This window comes from Trichoplusia ni, chromosome 12 (genome assembly GCF_003590095.1).
Source record: "Trichoplusia ni isolate ovarian cell line Hi5 chromosome 12, tn1, whole genome shotgun sequence".
Taxonomy (NCBI): domain Eukaryota; kingdom Metazoa; phylum Arthropoda; class Insecta; order Lepidoptera; family Noctuidae; genus Trichoplusia; species Trichoplusia ni.
In genome coordinates this window covers 12,040,324-12,058,061 of record NC_039489.1, presented here as the reverse complement: position 1 = coordinate 12,058,061, position 17,738 = coordinate 12,040,324, and the positions used below count along the sequence as shown (strand labels likewise).

The window sequence follows — 17,738 nt, the reverse complement described above, 5'->3', positions numbered from 1 at the left end:
TAAACGGATTGCTTTTTAGTAGGTAAATGGTAAAAGTACGAATAATTATGGTTTTTTACTTTAAGCGATGTCACACTCTAGAACAAAATAAGTAGCATCACATTCCTAATATCTGCAGAAGCTACTGAAAATTTTAACCGCTTCATCTACACAGACCCTTTATTTGTTACAGATTCCTTCAGTAGTAGAAGATAGTTCAATAATATTATTTTTCCATTTGTAGATAATTATGCAATGACTGTTATGACTAGAGTGGGACGTTATTGACTGTATGGCAGAAATATTGCTTTGATTTTCTTCGAGGAAAATATAAATTATGATCCGGAACTATATTTTCTTGAAATACATTAAATGTCGTGTAATAGTTGAGATGTTTGCAATTTTCAACCGCCTTTTTGTTTTTATTGTTTGTTGCCTTATAACCGCGGAGTGCATGAACCAATCTTGCTAACTCTTGTTTAATTTATTTTGAAAAAGCTGAAATTTGGTCCATTTCATCAGGCTACCGAACTAAACTACTTAGCTATAGTATTTTTTTTGTTTGGTTGTAAGTTGTTTAAAATGTTATGTTAATATAACAAAATTAAGAAGTAGCAGTTTATTTTTGTATAGTACTTAAAATGCTATTTGCAATTAATTAATTTCTTAGCTTTGTACACTACGTACATACACTATAACATATCTTTATGCGCTGAAAACAGCAGAATATTATGGGAGGGATTGAGGACAATTCAAAACAACAAAATTCAAATACTCTTCTTTATTCCTGTTCTACAATAAATTCGTTAAGGCAGTTTTGCTAAGTAAAATTTAATTTTTACCTTATTTTTCCCTGTAGTCCGAATTAATCTTAAACAATACTTTTGATAATATACAACTACTTTTTAATATACTCTGAAAAATAAAAAACAAAGAAAAAACGCGAGTGACATCTGTCGGCGACATTAAGAACTAATTTTGTCATTTGGTTGTTGAACGCTGTAGGAACAGACGTCTCAAGCTAAAAAAAATATTTGTGTGTTTTATGTACAGACATTTGTTTTAAAAATTGTGATTGTAACAGAATATCCTTAGGAAGAATCCAAATGCTGATGGTGTTCGGCAATTACAAAAAAATCGCGTGCTTGGGGTCCTTCTCATGGTAACACTTGACGTAGTTCCAGGCGGTCTGGTGAGGGGTGTTCCCTTTATTAGCCAGACATGCATCAATCAGCTTCTCAACAGTGGGCTTGTCAGCTAGAAGAAAGAAAACACTTTAAAATTTTGTTGTATGGTAAATATGAGCAGTGAAGAGAATGGCTTCAGTGAATGATGCTGAGTATTCTAGGTGGGTCAGAATCACTCAGAACACACTTTATTCATTTGAGTAGCAACTCATCTGTTTTATACTAATTGCGGTTATAGGCTTTATTGTCTTTATTTGGTTTCCACGTATCATGTTGCCATGCTTTTTTTCGGCTAAAAAAGCTAAAACATTTATCCATTATTTTTTTTCAAAATAAGTTCGATATATGCGTTATTTTACCTGCGTTAGGGACCTTCGCCAAAGCAACATCCTTCTTGAATTTGCCGTCCTTGGTCATCAGCTCTGACTTCATCAGCATGCACAGAGCGTACTTCTTCAGGGGCTCGCTTTCGGTCTAACAGAAAACAATACTTTGTTAGTGGAATGGAGTGACGAGGTTGTATGAAGCTAGATCACACTAGGATCGCTTTGATAACACCTTGGGTTTCGGGGACTTATATTTTCTGTAAATTGTAGCAAAATTTTAAGGTGTGAGTATTTCACTTTATGATATTTTTTTTATTATACACTGTCTTCACGGTGGATTGTTTAGCTTTGATTATCCCGATCTCCAAAAATATTATAAAAAAAACTGATATATTACTGGTTGTCAGTATGCAAGCTGCTGGTACTCTTTGGATCAAGTTGTCCGCGATTTATACTGCTGCAAATTGATTTATAACGTTTAATTTTGTCCTTACCTTGTAGTCTCCACCCTTGAGCTTGTTGACGAGAGTCTCATCAACCTTGGACTCGCTGAGGCACTCGGTGCGGTGCTTCTTGAGTTTCTCCTTCTGCTCGTCAGTCAAAGCCTGGACAAGGAAACTCTTATAAGAGACACACAGATGGTGATTCTGTGATGTATTTTGTACATATTTTTTAAACTATTCTGCTTTAAAAGAGTTAAACCTTGTGTCGCGGGGGTTCTACGAACATTCAAGTTACCTGCACAAAGTTTTCATGTTTGATGTAATTTTACTTAAGTATCATGAAACGATTGCCAGCTTAGTAAAATTGCCGTTTAATGAAAAGCTAAAAAATGTATTATAAAATAAACGGGATATTGACTTAAGGATTTTTTAATGATTATTTCTAGTAGTATTCAAATGAGATAAAAATATACGGCAAATATTAAGTCTTCACATCGCAGAGGCAAAAGAGGCAAAGCGAAAAAAAGGAAAGTTATTTTATGAAATTCTAACTTATTGTTGCTCTTGAAAACTTATGATCCACACTGTTTAGCTCAGAAGTACAAATGCGTAAATGTAATAAAAGATTTCCAACATCTCACTCTAATTTAAAATCAAAAAGTTTTTATTTCAACCAGGCTGTTTTCCAGGCACTTTTAAAACGTTATAGTTACGGAATTGACTCTAATTGCGCTCAAAACTCAATTTACAAATCAACGAATTAAATAAATAGGTTACAACATCCGAACTGACCTGAGCAAAGAGGATGCAAGCGGCGAACACGAGTAAAGTCTTCATCTTGATATCTTGATACTTGTTGTACTGGGTAATGTGCGCAGGAGTGTGTGGCGGGTCCTGCGGGAGCCGGCTTATATACCGCTAGGACCAAGATTTAGCATATTGATTATAATCGCCGGCGGATCAGATGGGGTTGGAAACATTTTTTGCATCTTTTTTATATTTGTTGAAAGAAAAATAATAAATAATACAACTTAACACATTCACAACGTTGTCATTTTGTACGAAAAATAATGAGCCTACCTTTAATAACCTTTGTCAGATCTATCGTTTAAATTATGTTCGCACGTAATACTTTAAAAAGGAATGCAAGATTTATTCCCTTGAATTTATCATTCTTCATCCACAATTTTTTTACTCACTACTTTATTTATTACGGCAGGCAGAGTTCTAGAAAGCAAGTGCTATACTCAAGTAAGTGTCATTACCTAATTTAAAGTATATTTGACTCTATATTCTTCACAACGCGGACGCAAACAAAATAAAATGTATATATATATAAGTCTTTCATGCGTGTTTTGGGAATGGGGAGGTTGAGAATTCTACATTTTTTCTCAGCATTCCCATGGAAACGGGAATCAAGTACTGCAGCCACCACTTAGTTTAATACAGACACGAAGTACATACTCCTCTTGGATCGAGCACGGATATTTTTCATGGAATTATGAAACCGAATGTTTAGTTTTTTTTGCCACGAGTGAGTGTTGAGCACCCCTGACCACGGCGTGGGTTGCTCTGGAAAGATCCGGGACCTTCTTGTGTACAGGCGACAATAAAGGTGCAGTCATATGGGTGGAGTGTTTTTTACTTTATCTATTATTCGTTATAGACATGTTTTATAGATTTTCTTTTTTAGTTGGAGGTGGCAACTGAAATAGAATCTAAAAAAAATGTGGTCTGAGAATTTCGTAATTCAAATATCAGTTTAGAATATTTAAAGGCGCATAGGTAGTTTTTTGTTTATTTAAAGTAGGTACATAGGCAGGGCTACGCCGACTGCTTATATTTTTATTATCTTTATTAAAAAAGCTATATTAAGTCAGAAACTACTACAAAATCACAAAATAGTCTTGTTATTTTTTTGGTTCCAGTGTGTATAAATAAATTACCCTTACAACGATCTAATTGCATATTATAAGTATAGTACATACCTCTAACTACTAGGGAATAATTTACACTAATAACATAAATGAGATGAATGTGAGTGTGTTTATATGTATGTTTTACCTTTTCATGCTCAAACGGCTAGAGTGATTTCGATGAATGCACGGATAGCCGAGTGGTTCAGGTCACCACGCCTAACCCACTGTGTGCGACGTGTCGCGGGATCGATTCCCGCGTAGTCACGATCACACAAGCATTTGTGTGATCCACGAATACTTGTTCTGAGTCTGGGTGTCATTGTGCATGTGATTTGTTTGTTTCTGAAACACTCCGCGACACAAGGATTGAAATCCTTACTGCGGGAGGTGCTTAAAAAAAATGAAAATTTGTTTGGTGGTAGCTGACACACCGGATTGACACGTCAAAGGAGAATCCTTTTATAGCTATAACAGATATCTAAGCAAGCGAAGCCGTGAGCAACAGCTAGTACAATATAAAACTATACTCCTATGAAAGGAAATTAATTGTATTTTAATTACTACCACTAAAAGTAATTGTTTGTTCATCGCGTGTCTCTAAATATTTCATGTTACGTAATTATCTAATTTTTTCTTGTCTATTTTTAACTTTATATTTCTAACTAAATATTAGTTACTTTATTTTGTGGGTCGAAATGTTGGTAACTAGAATTATTAGGATTAACTAGGATTATGAAGAGAAATCAAAACCAAAAAGCTTTTATTTAAAGTGGGCCTTTTTCAGGTATTATTGTTTCAATCATCAATGCTGATGATAGTGGTATATTTCAATGGGAAAAAAAAAATCTGTTTAAATACAAAGTGGAAAACTATTTAACATTTATTTATTTTCGTTTTAGAATATTTGTAATTCAGGAACTGCACTGAAGGCTTTTAAATAAATCTTACTTAAACTCCACATTTTGTATAGGTACTTTTTAAACATATATGATATAGATATAGGAATGAAATTTTGGAACCGAGCACCTAGAGCTATTATTTTAACGTTATAAAAGTGCCATTCAAATAACATCTTTGATTTAGAACTAGAATTTGTTTTTAGGTTTTTAGAATCTATATAAATAAAGAGTTTAGTATCTACCTAAGATCAGCTGAAGGCCCGACCACCCGCGGCCATCCAATATACCTACATCGGAGGAGTGCTGACTTGCAGCGAATGTGGACGGACATTTACTGCTAAAATTGGCTTTGTCAGTCACTGGAGAGCACACCAGCGAAGCTCTCAAAATTAGGCGCAGATCCAAGTCGCTGTGGCCGAAATCGGCTAGGATATATAAATATATATACTATATAAGATCAGAGCTCAGTGTGGACGCCGGCTAAGCCCTAACTGATAAATTGCGAGTGAACAATCAAACTAACGACATAATGCAATAACCGACGGTTGCCGTTGATTTATTGTTGTACGTTGACCCTTATGCCCTCTGCTCTCACTTGTATTATATCAGTTTTCTTTTATAACCTTTCTTTGGCAAGTGGTCTTTGTGCCTTAATTTGTGTGTGACATTTTTGCAACACTTATCTATACTAATATATAATCTATATCTATACTAATATATAAAGCTGAAGAGTTTGTTTGTTTGAACGCGCTAATCTCAGGAACTACTGATCCAAATTGAAAAAATATTTTTGTGTTAAATAGGCCATTCATCGAGGAAGGCTTTAGGCTATAAACCATCACGCTGCGACTAATAGGAGCGAAGATACAATGGAAAATGTGAAAAAAACAGGGCAGGTATAAATCATAACTTATATCTTCTACCCACGGGGACGAAGTCGCGGGCAACAGCTAGTGGCTAATAAATGTCATTATTGTCTATTCATTTAATAAATTTTCGAAAAGTTAATCTTTAGATATTATATGTTTGTTTATTTATCAATTATTTACGGAAATGGATATTGATGATGCCCCAGATAGGTAGACAGACAAACAATTGAAACTTCTTGCATCGAAGATTGACCAGCATCTTTCAAGGTTTTCAAGACATCTACATTTAGTGTTCCATAGATAGAATACATTCAGAGTTCGTGGTTGCTAGAGGATAAAGATTTGTTAGTATATCATAAAAAAACTGAACTTCTAACATAATAATGAATCCAGTTAACAATTGTTATAACCAGTAAAATAATATTAACACCGACTCAAACTAGTTTAAATAAAACCAAGGGACTTGATACCAGTTTAAAATATTAAAACCAGTCTTGAACCGACATATTATCGTTTTTGCATGAAGGAAGATTGTATAATATATCTAGGGGTCTACCAATAACTCTTGAAGTAGTTATGCTCAAGTTGTGGGAGCGAGAAGATGCACTATACAATATAGAGCGCTATCTCTCTCTTTCAAACCTGCGACGGTATTATTTCAAGAGGTGGTAATAGGCGCTCTGAATTAACCATGATTAGTTAATATTGCTATTAATCCTACGTTTTGTTGGAAGAAGATCCAGATTTCGTTTTACAGCCTAGATCTTATTGCCAAGAGTTGTGTTAGATTATTATCTAGATAGATCTAACAATTTATCTTTGAAAAGGAAATTCTTACATTTACTATAAATAGTACCTACAACTGTAAATTATGAATCCAAGCTTCATCTCTCCCCGTTACGGTTTTGCATTTAACAGGTCAAATGATTGTGATAAAACTGCTTAGTGAAACTTGAAAACACCGACATTCTCTTCAAAAACCGATTTCTCTGAATACCATATTATAAGCACGAGCGAAACCTAATAAAATGGTAATTTCTGAAAAATATAATGGCAAAAAAAAACAAACATACCTCACAAAGGACTCGAACCTGCGTCTCCTGGCAATACGCGCCTGTCGCCTTACAAACCAAGCTACTAAGGTCACTGATGTGTAATTTTCCTTATATCTAACTCTCCTGGTAACCTCCTTTTACCTTTTATGGGTCATTACGACCAATCATGAATTCCGGAGATCGGTCAATTGAGCCATTACGTTACGTGAGCCGTGTCATAGTGCAAGAGAGTGTGGAGTCTTTGTCTGAGCATTATCGTTATAATTATGTATACAGTTTTTTTTTAAATAAATGGCCCATATCAACCAAATATATGTAAACGTAGTTGTTTCCCGTAAAGCCGTCTGCGTGGACTTCAGTTCATAGCCCACAATGGCTACAAAATAGACTATAGAATCTATCTGAGAACCAAAATTTTATTAAAATCGGTTGAGTGGTTTTGGTGTGAAAGCGAGATAGACAAAGATACTTTCGCATTTATAATATGAATATATATTAGAGTGTCTGTTTGTTATATTGCAATAATCTTTTTTTAATACATACTTATGAATAATGTATGGGTGTACTGTGTACATAGACGAAACATTTTTCCACAAATTTTGTCTGTCTGTTTTGTTAGATCTAATCCGTGAAACGGCTTGACCAATTTTGATAGAACTTTTATTGGCAGGTAGTAATGTTTCTAACATGAAAAATGGCTCTTTTGCTTGAACGGGACGCACAGTATGGAAACTTTTCTAGATTTAATTTCCAATCGTCATGCCACTTCATCTACACTCAAAATTAAAGAAGATTCTAAATATTCACTATCCCATATATATCTGTCAACTGCAATAATTTTAGAAAGTCGATGAAAACGTTGCAAACACCGTAAATATTACCGTAGCGGGATTTTTGGCAGTTCACCGCGCATGCGCAGGCCCGACCTAGCCAAAAGTCTAACCTAAAACAAAGTTTTTCTTCGCCGCGGCAAAACAGGTCGACGTCAACCGGCCACAGTTTTTCCAAAATGTAAACAAAGGAATAAAAACAAATAATTGGATGGAATTCGAAATTATTGAATTTTAATTGTATTTTGAATTTGGAATTGGATTCAATTGAAATGGTGAAGTATTTGCGTGTCACGAAAAATGCGAGCGGTAAGTGTTACAAACAATTTTTATTTATTTCTAAATATTGAGTATTAATTTATTTATTTTGAATGCAGAATTTAAGGTGTATTTAATAAGCATATAACGTAGTAATTACGAATTGCTAAGACTATTTTGACAAATATTATTTTTTATACGAAATTTAACTTTTTATAAGGATTAATTTTCATTATTATCCATAAACTTTTAAAGTTCTGAACTTCTATTAATTTAAAATCTCAACATGAAACCCTTTCATCCATATCACTAATAATGGACAATCGTACTTGAATAAACAATTAACAGGATCGATTAAAGCAGTAAGTAAGAAGATACAAATAAGATAAGTATGTACATTACAAAAAGCTATGATATCTGAGATTTATAATGTCCTAAAATTCCATTCCTGTAGTGTGGGTGAATTCCAATAAAAACATCAGACATAAAAATAATGTTGTGGTAATCAATTGTATACCATATAAATACCAATCCATATCTGTTCGAAAAAGTATTTACATATACTTTCTTGACTGAAAATACTCCTAAAAGAACAATCCTAAAAAGTCATAACAAACTTTACAAAACGCCATCGAATCAAATGAAGCTTGTATGCAGTAAACAGACAAAGCCCAACTTCACGTTTCTACTCGTACTCCGCATTGCGCAGTACGAACCTAATGAACTTCACACCAGTAGAAAATAACACATCGACGTGAAAACTCAACATTTCCAACAAAAAACACACAAAATTCCCAACATCTGTGATAAAACAATAATACACCGCTAAAAGACTATTATTTATAAATTAGAATTGATATTTTGTAATTGGAATACAGAAAAACAATTGAATGTTTTGAAATTGGAAAACGTGAGGCGTGATTGCTGGTGAGTTCTATTTTTAAACATGTTGTTGAAATTCAATTAATTGATTTACCATGTCTGCACTGTTAGATTCTATTTCAATTAAAAGTGATGTGTTTTTATTCTTGATATTTTTCAACGTATAAGCAACAAAGTGTTCGTAGTTTTTTCATTCTGCACTTGTAAAGTTCATGGTGTTGTTAAAAACGTGCATATACATGCAGGCATTAGAGCTGTTATTATCTTACATTGCAACGAGTACTCGGTTGGTATTTAAATTAGTTTTAATCAACATAAAATAACAATTGAAAACCTGTTGATTGGGACTATAACAATCGGATGTCAAAGGTCGAAAATGAATTTAAATTATGCTTTGCGGCTCGTTCTAGAATAATGATATTTATTTACTTATTTTATGGCTGGATAACCTGACCTGTTATACTTGACATGTTACGTGTTATTCTTATCTCTTCACACAACGTCCATTTTAAATAGATTATAATCAACATTCTGTTCATTATAAATATCACATGACACGTCTCCATTCCATGAGGATTGCGTGCATATTTTTTTTTAAATATACTTTCCGGACGTTGACATGTTTATAAAAACCCCTCCTCCGTTGTCCGCACTGCAGCGTCAGATCGATCGTGCCACCACGCATGCGCAAATAACTTACATTTACGTCAGTGGTCGTAGGACGCGGGTTGGGAGTCGACATGCCGAAACCGACACCCGTTGAGGACCTTGTAGTCCCTCCGCAGGACACGAAAATATGTGGAACCATCTGTATATGTCAGATGACGGCGGTACTAAGTGCAGTGGCTATTGTTTACCTCACCGTCGCGATATACATGCCTTACACACGAGCCATCGCGTCGGGGATCGATCCTACCCCAATCATGTGTACTACGACGAGGGCGATCAACAAAGATAATTGTGACTGGGGCTCCTGCGGCGAGTGGTGCCTCAGCAAGACGTCCGGAGCCTGCATCCAGATCTACGTCAACGTCCGCAAGAATGGAACGTCCTTACTGCTCTCTGAATGTGGAAGCGCCGCGAACAAAACCTGCTTCGGTATCGATCAGGAAAACGCGAAGAAATACCATTGTATCAGAGACGAATGTCGAAATTTAACTGGAACTTTCAACTGCACTGAAGGAAAGTGTATAAACATAACAGACGCCTTCGAATGCGCCTTCAGAGATACCGATCCACCATTAAAGTGTTCAGGTAGAAGAGGGAAAATAACTTGTATAGACGTGCATGGTTTATTCTCGTGTAACAGAGGCACGTGTAGAAAAATAAGAACGCCTTACAACTGTGATCGTAGATGCGTCGACATCCCAACCCGCAACAAGAACGTTATAGTACTAAGTGGGGACAGAGTGTTTCTAGCAAGATGTGCAAAGTTAGTTCAAGAAGAAAAATCTGAAATAGTTTGGACTGATTCCGGTGAAGAGGTTCTAATGTTGTCGTGTCACGCGGTACATAACGGTACTCAAGGGGTCGTCGCCGTCGATTGTATTAACGCTGCCTTACTCCCGCGTACAGATATCGCGGATTTAACTAATTTCACGTATCTTCAATATCTATACCAGTCTAGAGCTACACCAAACCGTGTCATTGCGCCGTCCGAAGTAGAATTAACTTTAGCAAATGACAGCCGATTGATGATAAACTTAGAAGGCTGTGTGAACACCCTAGCTGATGAATGTAAAGAATTTCTAAAGGATTACGGACGCGATGGTACTGACCATAACGCTAAAGCGCGATTCCCATGTTTCTTCATGGAAAACAGCCCCGACACGGTTGTTGCTCGATTTGATTTGGAAACTACATACCGTCAGTTCCTTGTGGCACTTGTGCTGCCGACTGTACTGGTTGTCGTTTCGTGTATTACTCTAATGTTGTGTCAACGGACCGTTGAAGTTGGTGACGATGCGAAGATGCGCTTCAAGGGATGCGCTGGTGGTCAGGCTGATTTGCAAATGCATCCAAACGATCCTGTTTCTCCACTCTGAGATCAGTCACGTAAGAATCGTCGATTTTCCATTAATATAAAATATTTTATCGACATTTTCATTGCTACTATTAATGGCACTAATTACCGAGATTAATAAAGTAGGTCGTTAAAATACCTGCAACATTAGTGTTATGTTCTACAAGGCTTGTTATACTCAACGATTCACTTCTAAAGTTTGAACTATTTATAACTCGGGTTACGTAATTGTATCTGAAATTTCATCGCCTTTGTCAGCATGACGGATCATAGCTTTATATACCTCACTGACAAAAGTCCGTTCACTTGTTTAACCTAAATCGATCGCTCTAATGTTCGTGTCCTTGACATGGTTTTTCTCTAGGGTGTTTTTCTTGAATATTTTAGGTCCCTGATTTATACGGTAGTGTGAGACCCCTGCGTCAAACATTTCCAGTAAACCATCTAACAATAGCCCGGATTTAATATTTATTTGCGGCATTAAGGGTAGTTTACATTGGTCCGCTGTTAGGGGTAGGTCAATTGTAGGGTGGCGCGGTGGGCTTAATTTTGTTTTTTGAAACCTTTCGTGGTATTATTATGGAATAATTCTTTTTGCATTGTGTAACTGAAATATTTTGAATAATTTAATTGTTAATTTTATACATAAAAAAATCCTATATTTATATTAAAAAAACTATGTTAAATTCTCGGTAACACTAAAACATTACATAAGATGTTTTTCGGTGTGACCGAGAACAACAGTCTGAGATTTTTTCTAATGTTTGAATGTTTCTCTGTTTCAGGCGTTCCCCTCCTTTGTGAGGGTCCGGCTAGTTCATTAAGAGACGACTAACTTGCTTGCAATGCTTTCTACTGGCTGACACTCCCTCCAGATGTCTACTATGAGCAGGTCCAGGGCCAGCCTTTCCCCAGCAGCGTCAGAGAGGTCCACCTTACCTATGGGTGCGTCCGCTGAGCCCGGCAGCCCGGACTTCAAGTCACTTGAACAACCGACGAGGGAGCAGCTGCTAAACCACTTTTTTGAAAGATTCAAGTTCTACACATCGCTCTGTCTCGGCACGTCAGCTATACTCGCAGTGTTTGCCTTCCTCTTCTTAATACCATTCGTCGTGGAACCAGCTATACAGACGATCCTGGCAGAGTTCGTGCCCGAAGCCGGCATCTGTTCAGTTTCCCAGCACGTTCACGCAGAAACCTTAACGAACTGCACATGGGCGTCTTGCAGGGAAGGCTGTACGACGGCTCATACGAAATGCCACAAAATTCGTGTGAATTTAGTAAGAAGGCCTTTCGTGGAATCAGCGCCGGTACCAACCGAATGGGACGAGACTGATTTGAAGTTCCTTATAAACCCTGAAGGGTGTGGGTATCCTCCGACTGTGAATTGCTCGGTGTTTGCAAGTGATTACGCGGGGCCGAGGGCTCCGAAGACTTTTCCTTGCTACTACAGTCTGACGCGGCCGGACCTGGTGGTGGCGCGGTATTCGTGGGAGTCGACCGTGCGAGGGTTGGTTCTGGCGCTGGTGCTACCCACCACTGTCTTCGTGTTCAGTCTGAGCGTGCTCGCGTACTGGCACTGTCGTTGCTGCGACAGGGCGTGTAACAGACGGGTGCACGCCGAATCGTTCGCGAGCAAAGAGGAGTAAGTACTGCACTTCAATAATTTTAATTTTAGTAGATTTTTATTATTGCCAGAAATTAATAATGGCTATCAAAAGTCCAAATTTATGATGTATCTCATTCAGATAAAAAAAAATGGTTGTTTATTTCTGGCAATAACGGTAGTATATTGTATTTAAGTATTATAAACAAATAGTTTAATTCCTGGACTTTCAGGTCCTATCTCAAGTACGGTGTTGGAACAACGTAGTTTTAATGGATTATAGTTTGAACAAGTACGTTTTATTTTAGAATTCTGCACTGTGATGAGTGATTTTTTAGTATTTTGTAGTATTTCGTAAGTACAATCACTGTACGCGTTAAAATTATGCTCTTTGTAGTACACTAATTGTATACTTTTTTCTAAAATATAGAACGTACTGCTTCACACAATATGGTAAACACAAAAAGAAATGTAGATAAGCAAAAACTGTAGCACATCTGAAGTAGTTAACTAATTATGTAGACTAAAAACAAAATAAACCAATTTTTCTTAAAATATTTGAAGAACGAACAGCACTAATCCAAAAACAATAAAAACGGAAAAATATTAAACAAAAATGAACAATAATTGAATAAAAAATATATTTGTAATAAATGTATTTATATTTTAATTTTATCTTTTACAGTAGCAAACTATTGTGCGAGTTGGATGATGACCCGAGCGACGATGTGTTCTGACGCCGAGCTTCAGCCGCCCGCCGCCGTGCCTCCCCAAGAAACCCTGATGGTTACACGCAACTGTAAACCTGCATGGTTGCCGCGTGGTTGCTGCGTGGCTGCTGCGTGGGTAACGCGTGGGCGACGCGTACTAGCTGCGTGGTTGCCGCATCGTCACTTCTTTCAGGGTCTCCCTAACCACATTACCTTACCGTTCTAAATCCAACATGATTTCCTCGTTCTCACTATCAATTGAAAAGTTCACATAAACAAAGGTTGTGACATATAATTACGCTCTTGCTACAGTGCTATAGATTCGTTTACAACCTTCATTACCTAAGAAATGCATTAACTAAAATTACACTTAAAATTAAATTGAAATTAATTGATATTTTTGTGGATTTTTCAATTGGTAGTTTTCTGTCTATTTCAATCTTGCTCTATCCATAATACAAGTAGTATGCAAAACGAAGATATTTAATAGAAAAAGGCTGCAAAAAACTGGGGAGGAGTAATCGGAACAGTATTAACGTTTTACGACTTTTTGGCGGGCAAAAAGGCTTCTGCTTAAATCTATTTATAAAAAACTAAAGAAAATACTAAGAATCGTCTCTTTATTCTTAATCTGAGCTATGCCGGATAGATTTAAGTCATTTATTTATATTTTTTAAGCTTCCGGAAACGCGTGACTGTTTTATTTTATTTTGTACTTATAATGTTAATATTAAACTTAGTTAGAAAAAAAATATCATACGAATATCATGTTCAAAATCGTGTACCTTAATAAAAATAGTGAACCATATTTTTCGTCAGCATTTTTTTGGGAATCGCATTTAATGTAGACAATATTTATCATCTCAAATACAAATAAATAATTTATAAATAAATGTAGCGAACACTTTCAAAACTTTATTCACATGCCTGAAATTCGCAAATATTGTAATGTAAATAAAAAATAAGATGATAATTGTAATTTTTAAGTTAATTGCATTTTTTTTGAAGATATTTTTTAAGTTTCTTCTTTTCAATAGTAAAATACTTTCATGAATGTTATCTACTTTAAAACTGTTTTCGGTTTTTAATATAGAAGCAGTAGTTTTTCGTACTTATTATTTAGCCAATTGTTTTAATAGCATTTATGTAGTTAAATAAGATAAGTAAAGTGGGTTATGTTAAAACAATGTCTTAAATTCGTATGATGTTTATTAAAAGTAATAATAATATAATTTAAGTAGAGAAAATGTTTCATTTCAAAAATGTATTTTTCAAACCCCATAATAATTGAAAAATGCTTTATTTTTGAAATGCGTTTGTTTGAACTTGGAACAAATTTGAGTAATTTATAAATTTATTTAAACTTTGTGCTTCATTTAGCCAAAGAATTAAAATTAATTGAATATAAATAAAATAAAAAAAGGTGTACATAATCTGCCACTTTTTGTGATATTACATTTAATATATTATATTGTTCGAAGCTTTAAATTTAATCGATCTCTACCTGTGTGTTGTAAATGTGTTACATTACTCGAAAATATTAATAAAATTTAAGTTATTTTGTCTTAAAAAAATAATATTCAATTAATTGAATTTATTTTCGTGTTTGTTTAAATATTCAATTTGTATTTGTAAAATATACTCTGAATGTTAATCGCTGTTAATTGTAAATATAATTATTATTATTGAATATTGTTTGTGTCTAAATTATTAGAGTTAGGTAAATACGCAAGAGATGCATCAAACTGCAACCAACACAAAGTGTAATGACAAATAAAGCTTATTTTATAAAATCGTTTTATTTATTCTCATCGTCTTTTTATGCTACCTTCCTAACCGACTTCTCAACTGAAGGAGGTTATCCGTTCCAAAACTTTTTCGTTTTACTCTTTAAATAAATTCATCATTGCCTTATTTATTTCTCGCATACACTATTATATGAGAAATATATTCTAATCTTTCCGCCATTTCTTTATCTGATATCCACCAAAATTAAAGAAAAGAAACAAGCTGAATGTCGTTAGCGAACTTGACATCTAGTGGTCAGAGTGATAAAAGAGTATATCTTTTAAAATATTTTTTAATTGCCACCCCTATACCTCTGAAGACAGACAAACCATTTCATTCAAACGAGGTTTTTTCCATATCATGACTCATTATTTTAATGAATCAAAATGTTTGTGACACTTCAACATGTGATTTGGCATTCTCTTCTTAATTATTGAAAGGTTCTAAAATTCAGACACAAATAATTATTATAATTTACTCTGAATCTGTATTGCGTTACCCTGCCATCTATGATCTAAAGCCGGAGTTATGATACTTCAAACTGTTATTGGAAACTAGGAGAAAAACTTCAGTGAGAGATTTAGGAGGCTCTTGAAATTAATAGATTTATCAAATTATATTTATAACAATTTATTTTTGTTAGATTTATTTAGTAAGATTGAGCTGTATCAATGAATCAGATAACAAATCAGGTGATTAATAGATCTGAATAAATGATTTTGAAAATTTGTTCTTTGCCCTGCAGTTGGCGACAAAGGGAAAATTTTAATTTATTTGAAAGGCTCTAAACTCTACATTTATCTAACTCTTTATTTCCAACAGTTTGAAAGTGTATATTTTTATTTTCACTCTAAACCAATGAAAATGACAATAAAAATCCATTTATTGTTGTTGATATACATCAAACAATTTAGTACATTCGTTTGTGAGTCTAGGCCGCAACTAGGTATCATAAAAATGCTTGCCACGGATCAATAAAAACTAATAATTTAGCACCTAACTAAGAGTTGGTGATGAGCGGAGCGATTTGAATGTAGAGTTAGAGATTTCAGTTATTAAAGAATGTATTGCAGAGTAAGTTTTGAATGAAGACGTCTTGTCTTGTTAATATAGCTCTTGATGTAATATGTGACTTAAATTAATTTCAGTTTTTTTCGTTTTGATCTCAGTTTCAGGGTGAAAGGTTAAAAATGAAGTTTTTTCTTAAATGATAAAAAAATCTGAAAAATTTCACAACCAGGGCAGAAGATAACATAATAAAAATTCGTTCGACATCAAGCTTAATAGTAAAAATATATTTTCTTACACTCTCTTTCTTCATAGTACAATGATTAATCAGACTTCCTATAACCTGAAAGTTTTTTATCTTTAAAAATAGTTTTCTTTAGAAACAGGATCCCCAGTGCGTTTCAATTAGACAGAAATGTGCATCTATTTTGGTTTAGGTCACGTATCAGCTCTGATGTCTTTTTTAGAAAAAGGATTTAATGCATAGGAATTAAGGTCGGGACTCCACCGCACAGCGCTCTAAATTGACTTTACATGTACTGGCATGTAGCGTTTCTTAAACTCGCTAGTCGCTCCGCTTGTCAAACAGAACTAACCTTTTTACAGAATTGCCAGTATTTTAAAAGGGTTGAATGACCGCACATGGCACGGTACCGTGCGTTCGACTGCATTGCCGTGGGTCTACGGTCTACGGCACCATACCATTATGTGGAAATATTCAGTAGGGCCTAGCAACACGTAATGTATATTCACGTTTTTACGTGTACGCTTACGTTACGAGTTACGTTTTGGTATGAGACAATGGTTTTTGGTAGGATTTTGACGATTTCTGTGGGCGAAAAAGGGGCTTAAACGCACAAGCACAAACAAGGTGTCGAGATAGATAAGAAAGGTTTTTAAACTAAGTGTATAGTACAAAAGTTACTATTGTATTATTGAAAAATGCTTTTAAGAAGCTGCTGAACTCGCAACTCTGAGCGTTCCGAACGGATGAGCTGAAAAGAAAACAAATTGATATTATGACTGAGCTCACCTGTTTATTTTTGAATCCAGGCAGACAAATCATGTCTGTCGTGAGAGAAAACATGAATATAAAGAATCCTCTGAAACTTAAGCCTTAAGCTTCAGCATTCGTGTGTATACAGGTATAAAAGGCTTTAAATCTAAATTACATTCATGGTTAGGGTTGAGTTGATAGCCAATACATATTTAATTGTACGCTTTTCGGCCAGAAACTCGTGGCCTTTTTAAATTGCTCTTTTCTCCCTCATTCAATATTCACTATTATTGATGGGAACGGCTTCTGTAAGCATTCTAAGCTATTGGGTATGTAGTTTGTATACCTATTAAGGTTGAGTAAAATTCACTTATTCATACCTTAGTGTAAACTTTACGGTTTGATTAATGTAGAGTTTGAGCCAGCTCACTGCGGTTAGATTGTCGATTGCTTTTCTTCAACACGCAAGAATTCCTTCTGTCTCGAAAATTACGCTTTTAGCTCCGATAAAATTTTGATCCTGACTGTCAAATGTGAATCCAGGGCAGTGGTAAAATCATCAAAGTTCCGACAATCAGTCTGAATGATAAAGAAAAAAATACTAAGAAAAATGGAATGTGGAGGATGTTTCTTATGTTTAGATACTGAAAACCAATCTTATTGAGGGATACCGTTTAACTAAGGCATAGTGACTGTTAAAGTCAGATAGCCATTACTTCATGTGCTGTATGGTGTTCTTAATTTTTTAACAATTTACTAATGGTTTTCTCAAGCTTCTTTATTGGGATAGCTGTAGAGAAGTGAAAAAGAGTTATATTCGTTATAGCCTGCTTCAATGAAATATTCTGCCTCTACCATTAGCTCATCACATCTTTTCACGAACTTCTCTTAGCACAAAACTTACAATTGAATACACCCCACAGCAGGTAAGTCTCAGAAACTCTATAAAAAACTAAGCG

At 35.0% G+C, this 17,738-nt stretch overlaps 3 protein-coding genes across 3 annotated transcripts; 2 read left to right on the top strand and 1 right to left on the bottom strand.

Moving 5' to 3' along the window:
- Positions 1–745: 745 nt before the first annotated feature.
- LOC113499442 (B2 protein-like) lies at positions 746–2,923 on the bottom strand. Its single transcript, XM_026879923.1, has 4 exons — positions 2,728–2,923; positions 1,987–2,097; positions 1,526–1,640; positions 746–1,236 (listed from the first exon to the last, which is right to left on the bottom strand). Exons 1-4 carry the CDS (start codon positions 2,770–2,772, stop codon positions 1,106–1,108), a joined length of 402 nt encoding a protein of 133 aa, XP_026735724.1. The 5' UTR covers positions 2,773–2,923; the 3' UTR covers positions 746–1,105.
- A 5,985-nt stretch (positions 2,924–8,908) lies between these two features.
- On the top strand, positions 8,909–10,699 carry LOC113499455. Its single transcript, XM_026879939.1, has one exon. The coding sequence runs from the start codon at positions 9,388–9,390 to the stop codon at positions 10,690–10,692; it is 1,305 nt and encodes a 434-aa protein (XP_026735740.1). The 5' UTR covers positions 8,909–9,387; the 3' UTR covers positions 10,693–10,699.
- Positions 10,700–11,537: 838 nt separating this feature from the next.
- LOC113499456 (protein tipE) lies at positions 11,538–13,932 on the top strand. Its single transcript, XM_026879941.1, has 2 exons — positions 11,538–12,315; positions 12,962–13,932. The coding sequence occupies exons 1-2, from the start codon at positions 11,546–11,548 to the stop codon at positions 13,011–13,013; spliced, it is 822 nt and encodes a 273-aa protein (XP_026735742.1). The 5' UTR covers positions 11,538–11,545; the 3' UTR covers positions 13,014–13,932.
- The last annotated feature ends 3,806 nt before the right edge of the window (positions 13,933–17,738 follow it).